At 42.0% G+C, this 19,432-nt stretch overlaps 1 protein-coding gene and 1 long non-coding RNA gene across 4 annotated transcripts in view; one reads left to right on the top strand and one right to left on the bottom strand.

The window, feature by feature from the left end:
* Window positions 1-6,335, bottom strand: part of ntrk3b (neurotrophic tyrosine kinase, receptor, type 3b) — a 131,214-nt gene extending 124,879 nt beyond the window's left edge. For 2 of the 3 annotated variants that reach the window (XM_057016317.1, XM_057016332.1), the window contains exon 1: window positions 5,706-6,334. In XM_057016317.1, the coding sequence (XP_056872297.1) occupies window positions 5,706-5,947 (242 nt within the window). In that variant the 5' untranslated portion in view covers window positions 5,948-6,334. Of the gene's footprint in view, window positions 1-5,705 lie in introns of all 3 variants that reach the window. The other variant, XM_057016324.1, reaches the window with a different exon arrangement.
* A 1,672-nt stretch (window positions 6,336-8,007) lies between these two features.
* Window positions 8,008-9,710, top strand: LOC130521805 (uncharacterized). Its single transcript, XR_008949458.1, has 4 exons — window positions 8,008-8,462; window positions 8,858-8,903; window positions 8,979-9,257; window positions 9,349-9,710. It is a non-coding gene; the product is annotated as an uncharacterized LOC130521805 (long non-coding RNA).
* Window positions 9,711-19,432: the final 9,722 nt, after the last annotated feature.

The raw sequence follows: 19,432 nt of genomic DNA, 5'->3' as shown, positions 1-19,432 counted from the left end.
TTCAACTGGCAGCAGAGAAATTGATTAATATGAGGGAGGAGGTAAGGAAATAAATAGAGTGTTTCAGCACTCATGGATGAGGGGGCACACCCTCAACATCCATCTGACAGCCCAGATTGGGGGGCGGGAACAAACCTCTGACTGGGTTCCAATTGACTGACTATTTAAAAGCCTGGACGTGTTGTTCTTTTTTCCTCACCGATGCAAATTCCTGCCTATCTGAAACGAGCCTCTAATTAGCCAGTGAAGCAGATGACTTTATGAAATATCCCAAACCTCAATGTCGAGTTTAACGTGGATGATAACCGGCGGCTGAGTTCTTGGTGCATTTACCCCACAAGGGTTTCATCAGCGTGTTTTCTATCAATGAATTTGCCAAAAAGTGAGCAATTGCAATAACTTGGCACTAATGTTTGCACCAGTTTGGCTAGAAAAGCCTACAAACGTCTGGAATCTACGAGGGTCGGCATTTGATTTGCTGAATAAGCGAGGGTGTGTTATCACGTTTAGTAAAACCTTTAAAGAAGGGCTCTGTTGTGCTGGCTATCAGCTCTGCTGTGATGCTATCATCTCAAGCTGGCTACTTCTGTGAAAATCACTGGTGTGTTTCCATGACAACAGCTGACCTCAACACTCTAGATAGGAGCAAAATCAAGCAGAGAACCGAACAGCAAAAGTGTGGCTTTGAGCTGTTTGGGGACGTGGTTAGGACCAAAATCTCACCCTTTTGATTTTTATTTTTTTTTAATATAATATTTGTTTCTTCTTCTCTGTCATTGGACTAGTTGGTTCTGTCATTGAAGCTGCCCTGTCTTCGTCCTCGGCCGATAATCGTTAATGCTGTTGATTAAACGTGATGTTGTTGTGGAACCAACCAACACACCACAGATGCAGCTTGTCCAATCAAATCTATAAAACAAACTTGCCGGAAGTAACTTTTATACAGTGAATGCAACATTGGATATGAACATTTATGTGTTACTGACTGGGTGGTGACACTGGTTGTGTGTGGCCGATCTAGTTTAAATGAAAAGGTCCTATTGGATGATTCTCTACCGATATTCTGACTGTGAGAAATTGTGGATTTATTTCTTTTTCGATCACCTTGCTCCAGAGCTAAAATCAGATTCCCAAAATATGTGAAGCATCTTCATTTTGAGGGTCAACTTTGACAACAAAAACTCTTCCACAGGATTTCTCTTGACTCCGGTGAAATGAAACACAGTTAAGTTATCAGCTCCCTTTCAGAGGACTTATGCAAGCGCTGCGGAGCAGAGCCGCGTAGTTTCTGCTGGCGCTCTCTCGCTGACTGTATGTGGGCTTAGTAGTTGTAAGAGGTACAACAAACACTGAATTTATGTAATAAAGTAATGCTGACTGGCCGCGTGCAGCTCACACACGACCTTTTTCATAGTAAACCTCAGGTTTTGCGTAAAACTTGATCTTTGAGTTGGCAGGACTCGTATAAAGAGTGAAGGTAAAGGTGGATGGAAGCTGAGCCTTTTATAGATTGGAACGATCTGGCTGAGTTTTTTATAGGGTCAGCGTAACTGTCATCCGATGTGACATCTAACGGACTCCACAGGCTGCCAGGCTGTCGATGGATAGATGTGACGGCTTTGTTTATTTTCAACAACTTAGATCACACCTGTTCCCATAATCAGATTTAAGATATGGGAAATTGCGTTTTCCCACACTGACGGGTCAGAAATCCAGTTGGGCCGCAGCCGGCTGCTCCATTATTCTTTAACCAGCGTCCACAGCCCGATGTGAGCAGACTCAAACTGCTTCAGCATCATTTCAGAGAGTCCCGAACCTGAGAGGTCAACGGTGATCGTTACCTGTTATAGGTTTTTCAAAGACTGTCTTTCTTTCTAAACCAAGTCAAGAATAAAAGCACTTCTGGGTGCAGGAGTCTCAGCATGTCTGACTTAAAGCAGGTCGTAAAGTCTGCAAGTCCACAAGAATGTCTTTGATTAAATGATGAGTCGACATGAGGTGTGATGCTGCAGCAGGAGCAATTTTTGTTTTCAACTCGACAGAATAAATACAGGATTTGTCAGTTATAGCAAGAATTAGCTTTGAATTACTAAGACATCCTGCCCTGCTTCCATATTCCCAAACCTGGGCAATTTGCTAAACTTTGAATGACAATTGTTCTTCTTTTGTCTGGGGAGGGAGACATTGAACCCTGAAATAACCGTATGCAGTTATTTTATGTGATTCTAGACAGAAAATTGCAAAGCGTATCATAAATAAGGCCTTCATTTCATAAAATGGCACACAAAAGACTCTTAAAAGGGTGACTTTTCTTGTAGAGTCATAAAAGCACAAAGAGATGATAAAGAAAGTAGCAAAATATCCAAATTTTACGAGAAAAGCAAAGATGCAAACACAGAAAAACCCATTCAACATAAGAGACGTGTCATTCGAAACCGAAATGTCATGTTTCACAGACAAAAAAAAGGAACAATCTTCTCTGGGTCACATGAGGACCTAAGGAATGTAGCAAGAGAAATAAATATATATACGGTATATATAAACCTGCTGATTGTAAAGATGAAAGAACATAAATATTAACAGGTGCTTTGAAAACAACTTCTGTTTTCATCCTTGAGGAACTCGGGTCTGAGGGAAAGTGGTGGGTAACAGATAGGAAGAGATGATGAGGATGAATAGTCGCACATTTTAGTCAAACTCTGGGCTTTTCGATCGGTTTGGAATAAAGAAGGAAAAGAAAAAGCAGATCGCAGCAGCAGGCGGAAGCACCAGAAGACAGAGACGTCCACACAGACCTCAGCTGCTGTCCGGGAGAAAAAGCTTTTTTCTTCAAGCGTCAGGGCCGGGCTGGTTCTGATCCATTATACTTGAGGATGCTTCTACGCTAAGCTTCTAACTACTAAACTATCACCTGGACTTGGAGCTGTTTTCTTCAGCTGCTTAATCACAGAGATGTTTCTGCCTCCAGCTTTACTTTTCCATCTCCATTGATTTGTCCTGCAAAATTGCCCTCATCTCTCCTGTGAGGTGGGAAAATCAACTCCTCAGGTCTCAAAACGCGGGTATGTCACAACTTGAAAAGGCAGAAAGACCAAGGACGGCTCTGTGTTACTATGGATACAGAGTGAGCATGTTTTTCCGGATAAGAAGTGTTCATTTATTTATTTTCAGTTTGCCGTGCTCTATATTTATAGATACAGTGTGCTGCTACGGCTAAAAGCTATTTTATGCTATTTCATACTTTTAAATAGCATTTCCAACACAGAGAGGTGAGCAGATGATCAGATTATGCACTCTGGTAGGAGAGGAATAGGAACGATGTGTCATTGAGGTGCTGGCAGTGTAGCCCAGTGGTTACGGTCCGCGCAGAGCTGCGAGAAAACAGGCGGCCGGCTGGCGGCGGGCCATGAAATGCACAATTAGCCCCGGGCCATATTAGACTGGGAACGGCAAAAATCAGCACCAGAGAGTGCGCTTGTTCTTTACAGCACGTTACGTTACGTTGCAGCAAGAGAATATCTCAACCAAAGCAGGAAGTGTTTACCTCCAAAAAAATTGTAACAGCAATAATTAGCATTATTATAATTGTTATTATTACTATTTTAAGCGTAGGAGAGGAGGAAGAAGAAGAATTCAGCTAAGAAATTACTCTGTATCCACTCTGAAGCTCTAACCAGCCTAAAATGGCTCAATGTGATCATAGTTTTGCTCATTACAAATCATGAAAATCAACCAGTTATTAATGATGCACTTATCGGTTTTAGTGAGACTTTGAAATATTCAAATAATGGTTTAACTATGGTCAAAACTCCACAGGCCAATATTGTTCTGGTATCATTTTGCACATTGATGCAAACGGCGGCATCATTGTGGACAAGACAAAAGGCTGAAATGGTGCCCCTCCGTACGAGTAAAGACAAACAACTGCCACCATTTTGTAGTTGGATCAATAATGCTGTCAACAGTTTGTCGATGAATCTGATGTATCTTCAGCCATTTCAGAATGCAGCTTTCGAATAGTTCAGCTTCAGCACGGTGAAAAGGGCCCTTAATTGACCCGTGAAGGTCGGAAGACAGAAAATTAAATGTGCAAATGTGTTTGGGATGAATGTGAAATCATGCTGACATGTTTGAATCAAACCCCTGATCCTTTCAGGAAATGATGGGATGTCGCATAAGAGGCATTGCTGTGCAGAAGCACATAAAAAAGACAACTTCCTCAATATTAAATGAGTAAAAACAACTTGGTCTATTTGTCTTTAGCACTGCTCTGAGCTTCTGTCACACACAGAATTTTGCTGCATGTCTAACATTTATTGGAATATTTTGCTCACCAAATTTCATAAAATCCTTAAACTCTGATGTTTGAAATAATCAGATTGCCCTTTAGGGAGGAGGAATAACCATCTTCATCTTATGAAGTGGGTAAAATTATTTTTATTAACTGCGGGAAACATTAAGGCAAGGTGGGATACAGGGTTGCAAACATGCCCTTTAGAAGGATTTTTTTTCAGTTGGAAAAGAAAAGTTTAATCGAAATATTGGAGCAACAGTCGTTTTAATTACCCTGAAATCGCGTATTTGCCCCGTTTATGTTTCCATTCTGGGCTTTATTTACTGAAAGCTCTGTGATCCAGCAGCAGCGATCCAGTCACGGTTGGCTCGCAGCGCATAGAGGGTGCCAGGCTACCCTCTAGTGGCTCTGAAACGCGATGAACCGTGTCACTAAAAGAAGTTACAGCCTCCGCTCCTGAAACGAATAAAGGCTAAAACCGGATACCAGAACTGATGATGGGAGGAGAAAAGTCAATTGTGGCGTAGGAGACGACGCGCAGGAAGGGGAGTCCCAGTGCGTAAAATGGGACGATGTTTACTTTATATGCAAATCAGCCTCATCGACACCACAGGTCTTATTTTAAGGCCCCGACTTTTTAAGAAAGGAAGCTTTGATGTTGGCAGGAAGGATCGATGCCAGGGAGAAAGAAGGAGGAGGAGGAGAGAGGGAGGGAGGGAGTGTGAGGGAGGGAGAGGATGCAGAATGAAAATGTACTTCTGCCTCATCACAGCCTCTCTGTTTTAAATCATCTCTGAGTCCCACCATCTTCAAGAAAGAGGTAGAAAGCCACAAGTGACGTCCTTGTCCTGCGCATCATCTGGACATGATAAAGTTTGGCTCTGATGGGGAGACAGGCTCAAACGCAGCTGGTTGACCTAAACTGTGCCGCTTTATTTCTGTTTCATTTAACACAATCTGTCGGAACGGCTGAGGCGAGCCTCTCCGCAACATCCTTCCACTCTCATTTGGCTCATGCAGGCCTGCGGAGCCGCTGCGGAGGAGCAACTTTACGGGGGAGGTGGAGGGGAGGGCTTTAGAGGGTGTCAGGACATAAAATCTGACACTTTGAAAAGGCTCAGCATCAAGTTTCCACGTCCATTATGGCTGCAAAGACGCTGCCTCATTGCCAGGACGCAAGGCAAATGAAAGCGCATTGAGCATCCACACATGACGGATTCTCGAATATTGTCATGAGGAGGCCACTCAAGAGAGTGTCAAGTGCAAAAGTGCGAAAAAAAAAGTGCTACAAATAAACAGAAGCCCCTTCATCAAACCAGCGCGAATGAAGCAACAGACAGCCTGGAAGCGTTTGAGCTCACGGAATGATTTAGGGATGGAGAGTAACAGCAAATAACGCGCATCTACTCACATAGACGTGATGTTTTTGAATAACTCTTTTATGTCCACGTTGGTTCCATTGCTCCCCGTGTCTTGGAGGGCGAGTAAAGGGAAAAACCGGTCGTTGTCGGACTTATTGCAATAGATCTCTGTTTGAGAGCAGCTGCAGGTCGGCGGGCAGTCCAGCATGGAGCTCAGATAGTCCTGAAATATACTCATCAGGAACAAAACCCTCCACCAGTAAATCCGGATCGAGTAAAACCATAGATCCATGTCTCGGGCGGGAACAAAAAAAAGGTGCAGAAGAGGTCCCGACGTCCTCTGTAGGTTCGAACCGAACAAGAGCGAGGAGAGGATGAGAGTAGGAGACGGAGGGGATGGAGGAGAACGGCGCGTACAGAGGATGCTCTGTGAGCCTTTCTGCCGCGGATAGATGCTGTAGTGTCCTTGCGCGTCAGAGACTGGATGAAAAGGAGGAGGAGGAGGTTAAAAAAAACAGAAGCATTAACAGAAAACTGAAATCAAAAATGAAAAGGAGCGATGATGACGGGCTCCGCTCGTCTTTTCAGTCTGAAATACATGATGAAAGCTGCTACCACTGCTGCTGATGTCGTCGTGTCTCTCCAAGCAGGACTAGGACGACTGACTGGTGAGGAGAGAGAGACACAAAATGTGAAGTTGGAGCATCAAGTCCCTCCTACTGGCTACAGTCACACTGACACCTGCAGAAACCGCCTGCAATCATGCGTCCGCGAAGGCGTCAGCTCCACGCACGAGCACCTGTGTGTATCGTATTTCAATGGATTATAATTCTTTAAGCATCGCATAACATTACAGAGCCAACAAACGCCTTTATTTAGATTGGTTAATTAATTGTGTTTTTTAAAAACAGTCAACAATAGTCAGTCAAACTGGAATGAATAGGCTTTGATCCTCCCTGCAGTGTGTGTGTGCGTGTGGTGTGTGTGTGTGTTGGAGGGGGTACCTACACGAGTTTCTGCACCAGAAGGTGATGTTCACCCTCCCAGATGCAACGCGCGTTCCTGTCCATTCTGATTGTGGCGCAATTTAGCAGGGGTTGATTGAACGTATATACCAAAGTCCCCCAAAGCGCCGAGCCATGACGGATTCATGTCCTTAAAGGCAGGAATGTAGTGGTTCGTCTCTCAACAAATATGGGGTCATCTTCCAGCCACTGGTGGTCTGAGAACATGTACATATTTTGGAAATCGGTCCATGTTGTGAGATTTTCTTTTTGTTCCCAGGGGACAATTAAGGTGACACAGAGATGGCACAACATCCAACCAAATTGAAATGAATGTACTCTTGTTTGCTTGACACACACACACACACACACACACACACACACACACACACACACACACACACACACACATATATATATAAAGAGAGAGAGAAAGGTCCGAGGAACAGCTATTATAGTGAATGTGGCCCTCTAAGTGACCTAAAAGTATCCCAAAAAAAAACCCGAAAAACTAACGTGTTGCTATGATGGTGACAGCAGTGTGCTGGTGTGTGGGAGCTCCGCTCCATCAAAAACTGCACATCTCTCCCTGAGTGACTCAAATTTGCCAGGAAATCCTAATGGAAATCCTCTGCCCATCTGTTTGTGACCTAAACTTACAGAACACTTGGCTTACGCAGTGGGACACTGATCCACACTGTAGGAAAACATCCTGTTCTGAGGGCCCAGAAGAGATAAAATGAGGTTTTCTAGTGGAAAGAACTAACTTGGATCTGATCGAATTACTGTACACTCTAAAAAAAGACCGTGAAATGTACATAAAAACATTGTAAAATCCCTACAAAAAAATCTTGTAAACCCAAATACATATATTTTTTGTTTAAATAAATCACTGTGAAATTTTGTAAACTATTAAACAGAATTTTTTGTTAGATTTACTACAACAATATGTGATTTAAATGGAATTTTTTGTTAAAATTACAAATATTGGTAAAAGAAACCGGGAACTACTGCAATACTCATAACAAAGCAACTTTGTTAATTGACGTGCAAATATTGCAAAAACTATCGTTTTAGTCTTTTTTTTCAAAAAAATACAAAAACTATATGTTATTCCCTTCACAAGTTTGTTCTTTTATCAAAATTATTCCTTTTAACATTAATGAAATTATGTTAATTGAGGTCAACCAAATGTGATTTCACACAAATTTCATTGTAACGTGAAACCGTTTACTGCCTATCTATTTTTTATATTTTAAAAATATAAACGTATAATGACATTGTTTTTTGTAGCCTATTGTACTGTTCAATCTTAACCCTTGCTTTTATATTTTTTGTCTTTAAATTTTAATGCATTACAGCCCATTATTATTATTGTTGTTATTATTATTAATAATACAATGATAATTATTAATATTATTGTATTTATTTATATAATAATTCAAATAGAAAGCCAGTACTGGTAGAATATTCATAATACTCATAATGGGCAGTGCATCGTCATCACTGGCTAATCAACCTAACAGCGCCTCATACCTGTGCAATAAAGCCGCCTCCTTCCGAGACTTATTTTTTTGAGTTTAAAATTGCGCGGGTTAAGCTCGTCTGTGATTGGATAATGATGGAAAGGCGCGAACTCCTCGTTGACGGACACAACGGACACCACTCGCGAACGGGTCGGAACAGAGCAGAAATCGCAGAAATTTTTCATTTCAAAAGATTTTACAAAAAATCGACACACTACATACAAGATTTTGCAGGGTCTGGAGTGACTGCGCAATTGGAAAGTCTAAAGTTTGCACGGTAAGTTTTCTTACTTTCTGCGGAGACCTAGCAAAAATGTGTGCTAATAGCAAATGGCTCAAGTTAGCAATTCTCCATATTTCAGTACATCAGTTTGTAATTATTAAGCAGAAAGAGACAGACAAACACTTGAAATTTTAAAAATGATCACCTGTGTCTTTTGTAAAAAGAAATTGGTTACGTTAAGATGCTATGTGCAACATTGCAGAGTGCATAGGAATGAGCCACGCTGTCTTTTCGAATGTGTTTGCGCCAACTGTAATAAAACCTTTACTACTTACTCGGCTTTCAAGGGCCATTTTACCGTGTACACAATATACTTGAGCCACAAGCTGTTTCTGTTGTTGTGAATTTAAAATGTGCGGTTTCTTTGTGTGTCCGCCATTTTCAAACAGTGAAAGAGCTGGTGTCACACTTAAAGGATCATATTGGCGAAGGCAGGTCTGTGTCATGTCCAGTAAGTGGTTGTAAGCACGTTTTTACAAAAAAATCCACATTTACTTCTCACATGTGTAGGAATCATAAAGAATGGATTTGAAGGGGAAAAGGCTTCTCAACTACTTGACCACAGTTTGTGTCCACAAGAGCAGAGATTCCATCAGACTTATGCAAGGCTTCAGAGGATGCTGGGACAGTAGAGTGGCTGCTCAGAAGACGTGAAGGAGATGCTGCTGCTTCCGCTCAGCTACTTTGATGAGAAGGAGGAGTCCATGTTCTTCCATGTAGATGATACATGTCTGGCAGAAGAGGTTGAGCTAGGGCAGGTGCCTCTGACACCCACTATTATTGTCTGTGGTAAGTCTCTTGCATATGTGTCTGAATTTGTTATGTGAGTGACTGAGCTATGACCACCACACACTTATTAATATAACCTGTTAAATTCTAGGCCAGTCCTGCTATTCCTCAACAAGGTACATGCTGAGTCTGGATCGGAACCTTGTCAACACAAACATCTCTTCCTTCATTTCTGCATTGTGGCTAATGTTGGGAGCTACTACTGTTTCAACATCCATTATCCATCTGAGCTGGCTTCTACACTGGAGTTTCTTCAAAGGTGAGTAAACATTTCCTGGGACCTGGAGTCCGGACTGCACCCAGAGCCAAGGCCAAGAGTCAGACCCAGACTAAGAGCCGTAATCACACCTGGTCTTGGTGTGGGTCTGATTCTCGGCCTTGGCTCTGGGTGCAGCATTGGTTTTGATATGACTTTGAGTCTTGGCTCGGACCCAGACTCAGACTGTTTGTTTATATATGAATGTGTGTATTCATTCATTCCTGTAGTCTTCTTTTAACTCATTAAAATGCTTAATATGTTTTTATATGCTTTTATTCTACAGGTGTTTTTCTTGATAAACCCAGAAAAAGGAACCAAAGTAGAGAATAAAAACTCAAAGCGTCGTCTCAACGTGAACCCTCGAGTTCTGACCCTGATACAGGATTTCGCTGATCATGAGTGGCGTGAAGGCTAAACAAGGATTCTGTTGACTCCTAGAGAAGAGGTGCTGTTAATTTTCACTTTGTTAAATGTACAACATGCAAGTTTTGTTTTAAAGGTCCATTTTGTAACTTTCTATGAAGAGGTTCTGCCACCTGCTTGTTGTCCTTGTTATCCAACAATGTTCCACAGTATTGTAAAAATCTTGTCTATCTTCAATTACTCAAATAGAATATGTTTTAGCAAAAAATAACACAGATAAAGTATGACCTGTAACTCTGTCTGTTCAGCAGTTAAAAAGAGCCAATGCTTGAAAGTTCTTTGTGTTGGGGTCCAGGGTTGTGTTGCTGGTTTCTTCCTGCAGTTGCTTGGAGGAGCCACTCATCAGCCACGGCTGGCGCCGCAGGCAGATGCACCTGCGGGCTCTCTTCAATCTACCGTGCTATTTACCATGCTATCTTCCCTGCTTGTTCGAGGTCTCCATGTCGTCTGCTGGACCTGTGAATGTGCAGAATCGGACTCCTGAGATTCCTGCAGTCCAGGAGGACTGCCTTTGTGTCCTTGGTGAACGTTCGCAGGTCCAGCAGACGACATGGAGACCTCGAACAAGCAGGGAAGACGCAAGGGAAACAGGCAGAACAAAGCATCAAAGCCACAACACACAGGAGTTCTGTCCTTAAATAGCACGGTAGATTGAAGAGAGCCCGCAGGTGGGTCTGCCTGCGGTGCCAGCCGTGGCTGATGAGCGGCTCCTCCACGCCACTGCAGGAAGAAGAAACCAGCAACACAACCCTGGACCCCAACGTCTTTGCATGCTCTATATGTTGAAAAAATGAATCTAATTGTTTGCAACTAATCACAATGGCTGTTCAATAAATTTCCTAAAAGTGATATTCTCTTGTCTTTTATCATGATGTATTTTGCATTTTTGGTGGTGTAGTTCTAATCATTTTAAACTGATTATTAAAACATACAACTACTGCATATAATGAGTAGCTTGTATGTATAATATACAGAACAGCTCCATTTAACATGCAAAGTTTTACTGTTGTTCTACCAGTTTAAATCGTTTTTTGCCTGGTAGTTCCACGTTAATTTTACAATTTATTGACGCATAATAAGTAGTTACATGTAAAAAGTACAGGAAATGATCTATTTATATACAACAATGATCCATGAAATTGATAGATTTTTTTTGTAGAATTAACAGTTCAGCCTTGGCATTCACTGTAAAACCATTTACATATTTTCTTTGTAAATTTATCTACTGTCCTGTTGGTTTTTTTACAGGAATTCTCTGGTAACCCCAGCTGCCAGCGTTTTCCTGTAAAAACGACGGTCTTTTTCTAACAGTGTAGCAAGCACACATTTAATATTGGAAATCTGTGCGGTGTGGCTGCAAAGGAGAGCGAGCTGAAAACTCTCTGCAGGGATGGAAAAAAAACTCATTGCAAATGTTTAATTGCAGGTATTGCTGCCTAGGAGGGCCCGACTGGATATCAGATTGATTACCTTTTTTTTTTTTTTTTACATGGATGAAGCATATCTAACTCCAATTAAAATGAAAGATTATTTATATATTTAAAAACACAAAATAATAGTGATTAAGGAAGACATTACTGCTTTACAGTTCTACTGAAGCACAATAGCAGATATAATAGAAAAATCTCAAAAGAAAATGTTTCATGTTAATCTATAAAAGAAGAATTCAGGCCCATTTAACTTTAATTACTGTCTGTAAGGTCAGGAAAAAAGGAAATGTCCTTCTCAGAGACACAGCTTGAAAATTAAGATTTAATGTTCAAATGTAATTATCAAGCTAATTTTGAGTTTAGATGGCATCAAATTAAATAAATGCATCAGTATTGTTTCATCGCAGGGAGCCGAGAAGACCCCCAGTAATGATTTTAATAAATGAATACAGTCTGATACAAACTCATCATGATTCCAATACACACACACACACACCACACACACACACAACACACACACACACATATCCTAGTACGTCTGTCTCTATGAGATCTTTTCAAAGACATTACATTCCTTACGCTACCATCCCAACCCAGACAAACCGTGACCATACTGGGAACCATCACAACTAACCCCCAACCCTGATTCTAACCCAACCTAAATCCAAATCTAGCCTTTATAGTTCTGGAGACCAGCCAAAATGTCCTCACTTCCCCAAAAATGTCCTCACTTTGCTAGTATAATGAATATTTTTGCTACTCAATTTGTCTCAAGAACACAGACAAACAGACGGACGGACAGACGGACGGACGGACGGACGAATATAACGATGATGTCATTTGCACAACAATCCAAAGAAGCAACGTGCATGATTCCCAAACTATTGGACTCTGGACCTGCGTCCTGGCTGCAGGACAGACTGAGGGATAGCCACCGTTGTCCCCATTGCTGTCCGGCTCCTCCACTCTGAACTGCTACCATAGGATGTGGCGCTCCCAAAGCCACGCGGCACTAAACGCTTTACTTTTGAATGTCGTGTTGCCGGTTTTGTCCTTTTTGTTAATTTGTTTTTGCTCTATTGCTCCTTTTAATAAGATATATCTATGCTCCATTTAATTGCCCCCCAGAGACAAATAAGGACCTTTTGAATTAAACTAAATTGAAACCACCAATGTCCAAGCAGGCAGGTATGCGTATATGTGGTGTGTGTGCATGCAGGTGTGACAACTGTGTTAGTCTGACACACACCATGCTGGCCCAAAGCAGACGGCGCGCAGCACGGATAGACAAGGCGTCCACTGAAGGACCCCTGGTAGCCCAACCATGCTGATGGCCGGCTGGGTAAAGAGAGAGGAGAGGAGAGGAGAGGAGAGGAGAGGAGAGGAGAGGAGAGGAGAGGAGAGGAGAGGAGAGGAGAGGAGAGGAGAGGAGAGGAGAGGAGGGAGAGGAGAGGAGAGGAGAGGAGAGGAGAGGAGAGGCGAGGCGAGGAGAGGAGAGGAGAGGAGAGGAGAGGAGAGGAGAGGAGAGAGAGGAGGAGGAGAGGAGAGGAGAGGAGAGGAGAGGAGAGGAGAGGAAACATGACCCAGTGGGGTGACAGAGGCCTGTCAGGTGATCATGTTTCTGGACCCCGGCAGCCTCGGCCTATAACAGCATAGCTAAGATGTGACCTAACGATTAGACGACCCCCTAAGTATGATAATTTGCCTGTCTATGATAGTAACTGGAACTAGAGAATTAGCAACAATAAGCTTTTTCAAAGAGGTAGGTTTTAAGTCTGTTCTTAAAAGTAGCAATGGAGTCAGCCTCCCGTACCTGGACAGGGAGCTGGTTCCATAGCAGGGGGGCCTGGTAGCTAAATGCTCGGCTCCCCATTCTACTCCTACACCCCAGACTGCTGATGGAGTCCCCATAGCCATAAGTGAGAATAGCAGATGATCACAGTCAGAACACCCAAGTGCCTCTGAGCCAGGCACAAGGCCACCAAGACAGAGACTCATTCACATTTATTTATTTGTTTGTTTGCTTGACAAATATGTGTCATTCTACAAATAATGTTTGCCAGCCTGTGCCGTAATTGATTCGAAAGACACATTTTATTTACATGTATTGTGCCATCCATCTGTTGCCAGAAGTTAATATTAATACATGAGGTCTTTTGATCAAACATTTACTGAAGTGATGTGGCCTTTTTTTAATGTTTACTTTCATTCGATTGAAGATTACATATATTTCAGTGTCTGTCATAACCACCGTGGCATGAAATGAAACAAGAAGTGGTTTATTTTATATTGATGAGTCTGTTCCGGACACTTCCTGTTCAGCAAAGAAAGGTCCCCTGACACTAAACCTGTCCGTGCTGGTCCTACTACGCTAAGACAGCATTGAGCATTATAATACATTTATAAATACACAGTAACAAGAGCAGAGCTTCCACAGAAGAGAAGACATTTGTTCACTGCCGAGAGGGTGGTGCTTTGGGCTTGGGGTGCACACCACCACTGCCACATTATTTAAGGCGTGCTTCTGTACCAGGAGGATCTAGGTGGGGGTTGTTGCTGCAAGGTGCCGATTGCATTGTGTTGTAGGAAGGACACAGAGCTCACACAACTCACAAAGCTCACACAGCTCACACAACTCACACATCTCACAGAGCTCACACAGCTCACACATGTCGCAGAGCTCACACAGCTCACACAGCTCACACATGTCGCAGAGCTCACACATGTCGCAGAGCTCACACAGCTCACAGAGCTCACACAGCTCACAGAGCTCACACATGTTGCAGAGCTCACACAGCTCACACAGCTCACACGTCGCAGAGTTCACACAGCTCACACAGCTCACACAACTCACACAGCTCACACATGTCGCAGAGCTCACACAGCTCACACAGCTCACACAGCTCACACAGCTCACAGAGCTCACACAGCTCACACATGTCGCAGAGCTCACACAGCTCACAGAGCTCACACAACTCACAGAGCTAGTGATGAGACGAGTGACACTGGTGCATCAACACTGTGCCGAGAGCTCAAGAGTGAAACCCCGTATCGGTGTGTGTATCGCTTTAAGAAAGAATCACGTGACCGATACAGGAATTGTATCGTTTGGATGTGCCGCGCCAAAGTGTGTTTATAAGGAAACAAACTGTATCGACATGTCGTGGGTTTGTTGGATGGAGTTTTGCAGTTGCGCAATTATGGATCGTTCTAAGTTTTCCCCAGTGTGGAATAATTTTGATCTTGTGACTCCAAACAAGGGAAATCTTTTTACTTTGAGCATCGTTTACTGTTGTATACAATTTTTAACGGTGGCGCTTTATCAGTTTATCAAGTGAATGACCTGTGATACATATGATAGTCAAGTCAAGAGCCTTACAGTTGCTTTATTCATTTTATAGGGTGTCTGTTTTTTTAACAAGTGAATGCAATGCGCCACCTTAGTTTTTACTCTGTTCTAGTAAGAGGTTTGAATTGTTTGTAACTTTTTATGTAATTGTAGGTGAAGTGTCGGCTCTGCTCCACAGAGCTCTCTTACATCAATAAAAGCCACTTCATGGCAATGAAGAATTGGCAGATACTTGTGAGAGAACCAGAAAACATATCCACATGTGCATCAACTTGCACTTAAAACTCTCTGCTCACCATCGTCATCTGTACCGTGTGAAAGAGTATTTTCTAAGGCTGGGGAGCTGGTGTTTAAGAGGAGAAATCGCCTCCAAAAACTTTTGTTCCTCAATAGAAATTCATAAACTAGTCACTTTTGTATTATTTCATATGATTTAACAGTTAAGTTAACAAAGAATGTGTGTACATAAGTAGAAAATTGTAACTCTGAATTGTAACTCAAATTTGCTATATTTTACATACCAACTTTACATACAGGAGACAGGAGTCTTTACATACTTTACAACTTTTACATACCAGTTTAGCAAACAAGGAATTCCTTACCTGCAATCATTTTATAACTACTGCAGGGGTCACTAGTGGGTGACCAACACAGTATCAATACAGTGCCGACACAGTTTGTGTAGTGTGTCAATACACTCCTTGAGGTATCATCGTCCCATCACCACACAACTCACAGAGCTCACACAACTCAAAAAGGTCACAGAGCTCACACAACTCACACAGCTCACAGAGCTCACACAACTCACAGAGCTCACACAACTCACAGAGCTCACAGAGCTCACACAGCTCACAGAGCTCACACAGCTCACAGAGCAGTGGAAGTTTGGACGTTTTCTTCAGACTGTCATGAAGGTCAAAGGAAAGAAAGTGCACCACCCCCGCCAAACTCTATATAAAAGTTCTCTCTGCTCAGAGGAGTCAAGACTATTTGAACTTTTACCCCGTGGCTGGAAATACAGAGTAAACAAGAAGCAACAGTCATTTGCAAAGACACATGGGTTTGTTTTCCTTCTCACGAGGTATTAAATAGGAAAAAGTTCATGTGGATGTACAGTTGTGTGGGATATTTGGTGAATATTTGGTGTTATGGTGTGTTTGGTCTCTCTGGTTGTTACTGTACAGTGATCATTTTAAATGTAGTATCTTTGTTCTGCATGCTGTCGAAAAATCGGACAATAAACCACATTGTAAGTTGCTCTAACGTGAAATCATAACAAGATGTCAGTTTCAGTGTAAATAAACATACATTAACTTGTTGCCAAGGTATATATTTTCAGTCCTGCTTGTTGTTAAGTTTGCTTTTGGCAGATTCTTTATTGAGCAAATGGTGGAGACCATGCCAAGGAAGGAGCTATTCAATTTTGGGTTGCATCCAGGGATTATTCTTATTACTGTTTGAGGGGACGTTTAGGTTTTATAACGTATGCTCTAAGGACAAGGTGAGTGTCATACCAGTGTAATAACAAGTCCATTCATTAGGCTTAATTTATCACACCACCATTAAAGTATTACAATTTTCAGATTCATCAAAAGCTGTTTTGACCCATCATCCATCCTTCCTTTGTTTATTTAAGTTCTGTAAGAGACTGTGAACTATGAATATTTACAATATCTTGAATCAAACTAATTGCTGCAATGTGTCACGCTCTACACTATAGGACATAAAAAGAATTTTAAGCAAAACAATAACTCATTTTTCTTTTAAAGGTTTGGCCGTATCTGCAGCCACCATAGGCACCTTGGCCAGAGGGTTTACGGTGTCATAGAGGAGACAGCAGAAGAAGGCAGGAGACAGTAGGAGACACCAGGAGACACAAGGAGACAGTAGGAGACAGCAGGAGAGGGAAATAAACAGAGGGAGGGAGGGAAGGAACAACAGGAACACAAGATGACCCGGGACAGGCCACTCCATTAGGCCACATCAGGGGCTTCCATTTGGTCCTGCACCTTGCAGTTTGAACAGCATTTGCCAGAGACCATCAGAATTGGCTGATCCACCACTGGGATTATGGTCTTTCGATTGTCCACATGTGACAGATGTAAGTGTGGAGATACGGGGATAGATGTTCTGGTGCCTGCAGCAACCTTCAGTAGAACCAAGTCCAAGACTTGGGAGTCATTGTCTTGGAGGACTGCACAGACATCTAGGCAAAGGTGCACTTAGACCCATTTTCTGATCATACTGGGTGCAGTGGGGATTGGGTTCCTTCATGTGCTTGAAAAGGCCTGAACTCATATGTGAACCTCTGGCTGGACTTTTTAAGACATTTAGGACACATCATGCATTGTTGTTCCAAACGCCAAGTTACACCACAGACTGACCAGGAGGTGACCGGTTCCCTAATCCAGGTGTGGGAGGAGGCTGCCTAGAAAAATGCCGGTTGCCTTAATAGAAGCATGTCTAGGAAGTACTTTCACACACACTGCTACTCCAGTGCACTTGACATCCTTCCCCAATAAATGATTATAATTAGGCTGAATTTCACATTTGAACGTGTCCCTTATATGGTGCTTTTCCACTACACAGTCACGACACGGTACAGTACGGCCGCATTGGTACACTAGGGTACCTCGGCGATATGGGCGGGGTCTTCATAGTGAGGCAGTCTGAAACCTCTTGTTGTTCATCTCTGATTTTAAAAAAAAAGTACCTTAAAAATGCTGAAAGTCACAAAACTCTCCCACCCCCTGTCTAATTTCCAAGAACTTCATCTTTGAGTTGAGGCATCTCTCCCTCCCATTGCTCACCAGTCATGCCAAAAATAGCGTCCATTTGATTAAACCACTTCCAATCCTTCCTTTAAAAAAACAACCCTCCATTCCCTTCCGTTCATCCCACTTTGGTAGACGTTTTTGGTGTTTTTAGTTTTTATTGCGATTACATTTACATCTGCTTGTTCCTGTTAGGGGGCATTGGAGACCTCATGGTAAATCGAAATTCTGATCTCAGTGAGTAGTTTACATTTATTTTGTAAAATAAAGAAATACACACGCAGACGGTGACATTAACCCCCTGGCCAATCAGAACCCGTCATTAACATAGCAGGCCCTAGTCGGCATGCCTGGTGACCCTAGTGGAGAAGCCTCCAAACAGGGAAAAAGTGGCATTAGATCAGTGTGGTAAAGATTCTACTATTAACAACACATGTGCAATCCTCGCCACAGCCCTGATATTCACTCATCATCTTTGACTGACTGTGGACAAAGATATCTACCTCCACAGTGTTCTTCAACAGCTCAGCTGGTCTGCCAGAATGAATCAAGAACATCCAGTTTAAGTGGAGAACCTTCAAAGTGAGACTGAAGATGAAGGGGTGCTATGAAGTTGTTAAAGACTAATTAATTGGATGGGGCGTTCTGCTGTCCTTCCAAACTGAGAAACTCAATGTTCATTGTCTCTTTCTTAGTTTTCTTAGCTTCCAAAACAAACAGTTAACATTTATACAGTGTAAACCATGTTTGCATAGAAATCGCAGTTACAGTCGTGTCATATTGTGTGATGACCTCAGGGAACCGGTCAGTTTAGAGAAGAAATGCTAATTTTTATTAGCTCCAATTAATGTCTGCAGTGTAATGGCTAACCTATCAGGAGAACATGTAGTTCAAAAGCAATACTTAAAGATCTATTTATATTTCAACATATGCCTTCTCTATGACTATGTGGAGCAAAATCAAGTGATCATTTATTACAGTTAATATACAGATCACATATTTTTCTGCTTACAGAATGTGTTGAAGTGGTGATCACAGGCAGACCAACCTTCTGTTTCTTTTACTTTTGATGTAGTGGTTCCAGATTTATAATAAGTATATTTCTTGCATCATTTAGATTTTAGATGATATTTGGGATCTGTCATTTAGAGGAAACAGAAGAAGCTTTATTGTCATATAATTTATTCTATGATGAAACTGGATGTCCAAATGGAGGGTCAGTGCTGGTGCTAGGCCACTGTGGATCAACCTAACCTGGTTTCCTCTTGATTTGTTGGTCTATCTAAGAGATGATTAACCAACTTTGAGATCTCTGAGAAGTTTGGAAATGAAGTGACATTTTGGTGAATACATGACAAAGTGATTAGCAGTAAAGGTAAGAAGAGTGGCTCATCCTGGGATCCTTTTGTAGGTTCAAAACATTGTTTTTTTATTAAGGCACTCATGCTACTAGTTTAGAGGAGCCACTTAATCTGGTGTATAAATGTTTAAAAGGTTCATCTTTATAACCAGCTGGAAAGATAAAAATAAAAAAAGGTAATTTCTAGTGCTGAAGCCGAGGGGCTTTACTTTTCTTTTCGTTTCCTATATTTTGCCTTTTCTTTTTGCACAATGCAAACTCAAAAGTGAATTCCTCCAAGACCTGGGTTTGCTGACTGCTGCGGTTTTATCCTTCATGCACAAATCTTTTGTTGCCACAGTTGTAGCTTTGCACATTTAATTTTCATTTCTGCCAAACTGCCACTTTGCTTGAATTCCTTTTAGAAACGCTAACATAGTGAAAGGAATCAGCATATCTGATTGAGGATCATACTCGCCATACTCTCCATCCTGATGGAAAGATCTCAGTTGTTTTTGGATAACACTGTACCTGTAAGTGCATAGGACTGATTTTAATGTAACCTTTTATGATATTTATTGAATGGTCCAGAAATGTCACA

The sequence above is a fragment of the Takifugu flavidus genome, chromosome 2 (genome assembly GCF_003711565.1).
Source record: "Takifugu flavidus isolate HTHZ2018 chromosome 2, ASM371156v2, whole genome shotgun sequence".
Taxonomy (NCBI): Eukaryota; Metazoa; Chordata; class Actinopteri; order Tetraodontiformes; family Tetraodontidae; genus Takifugu; species Takifugu flavidus.
Note: the sequence above shows the minus strand (reverse complement) of the source record. Positions and strands in the feature narration are given on the sequence as shown.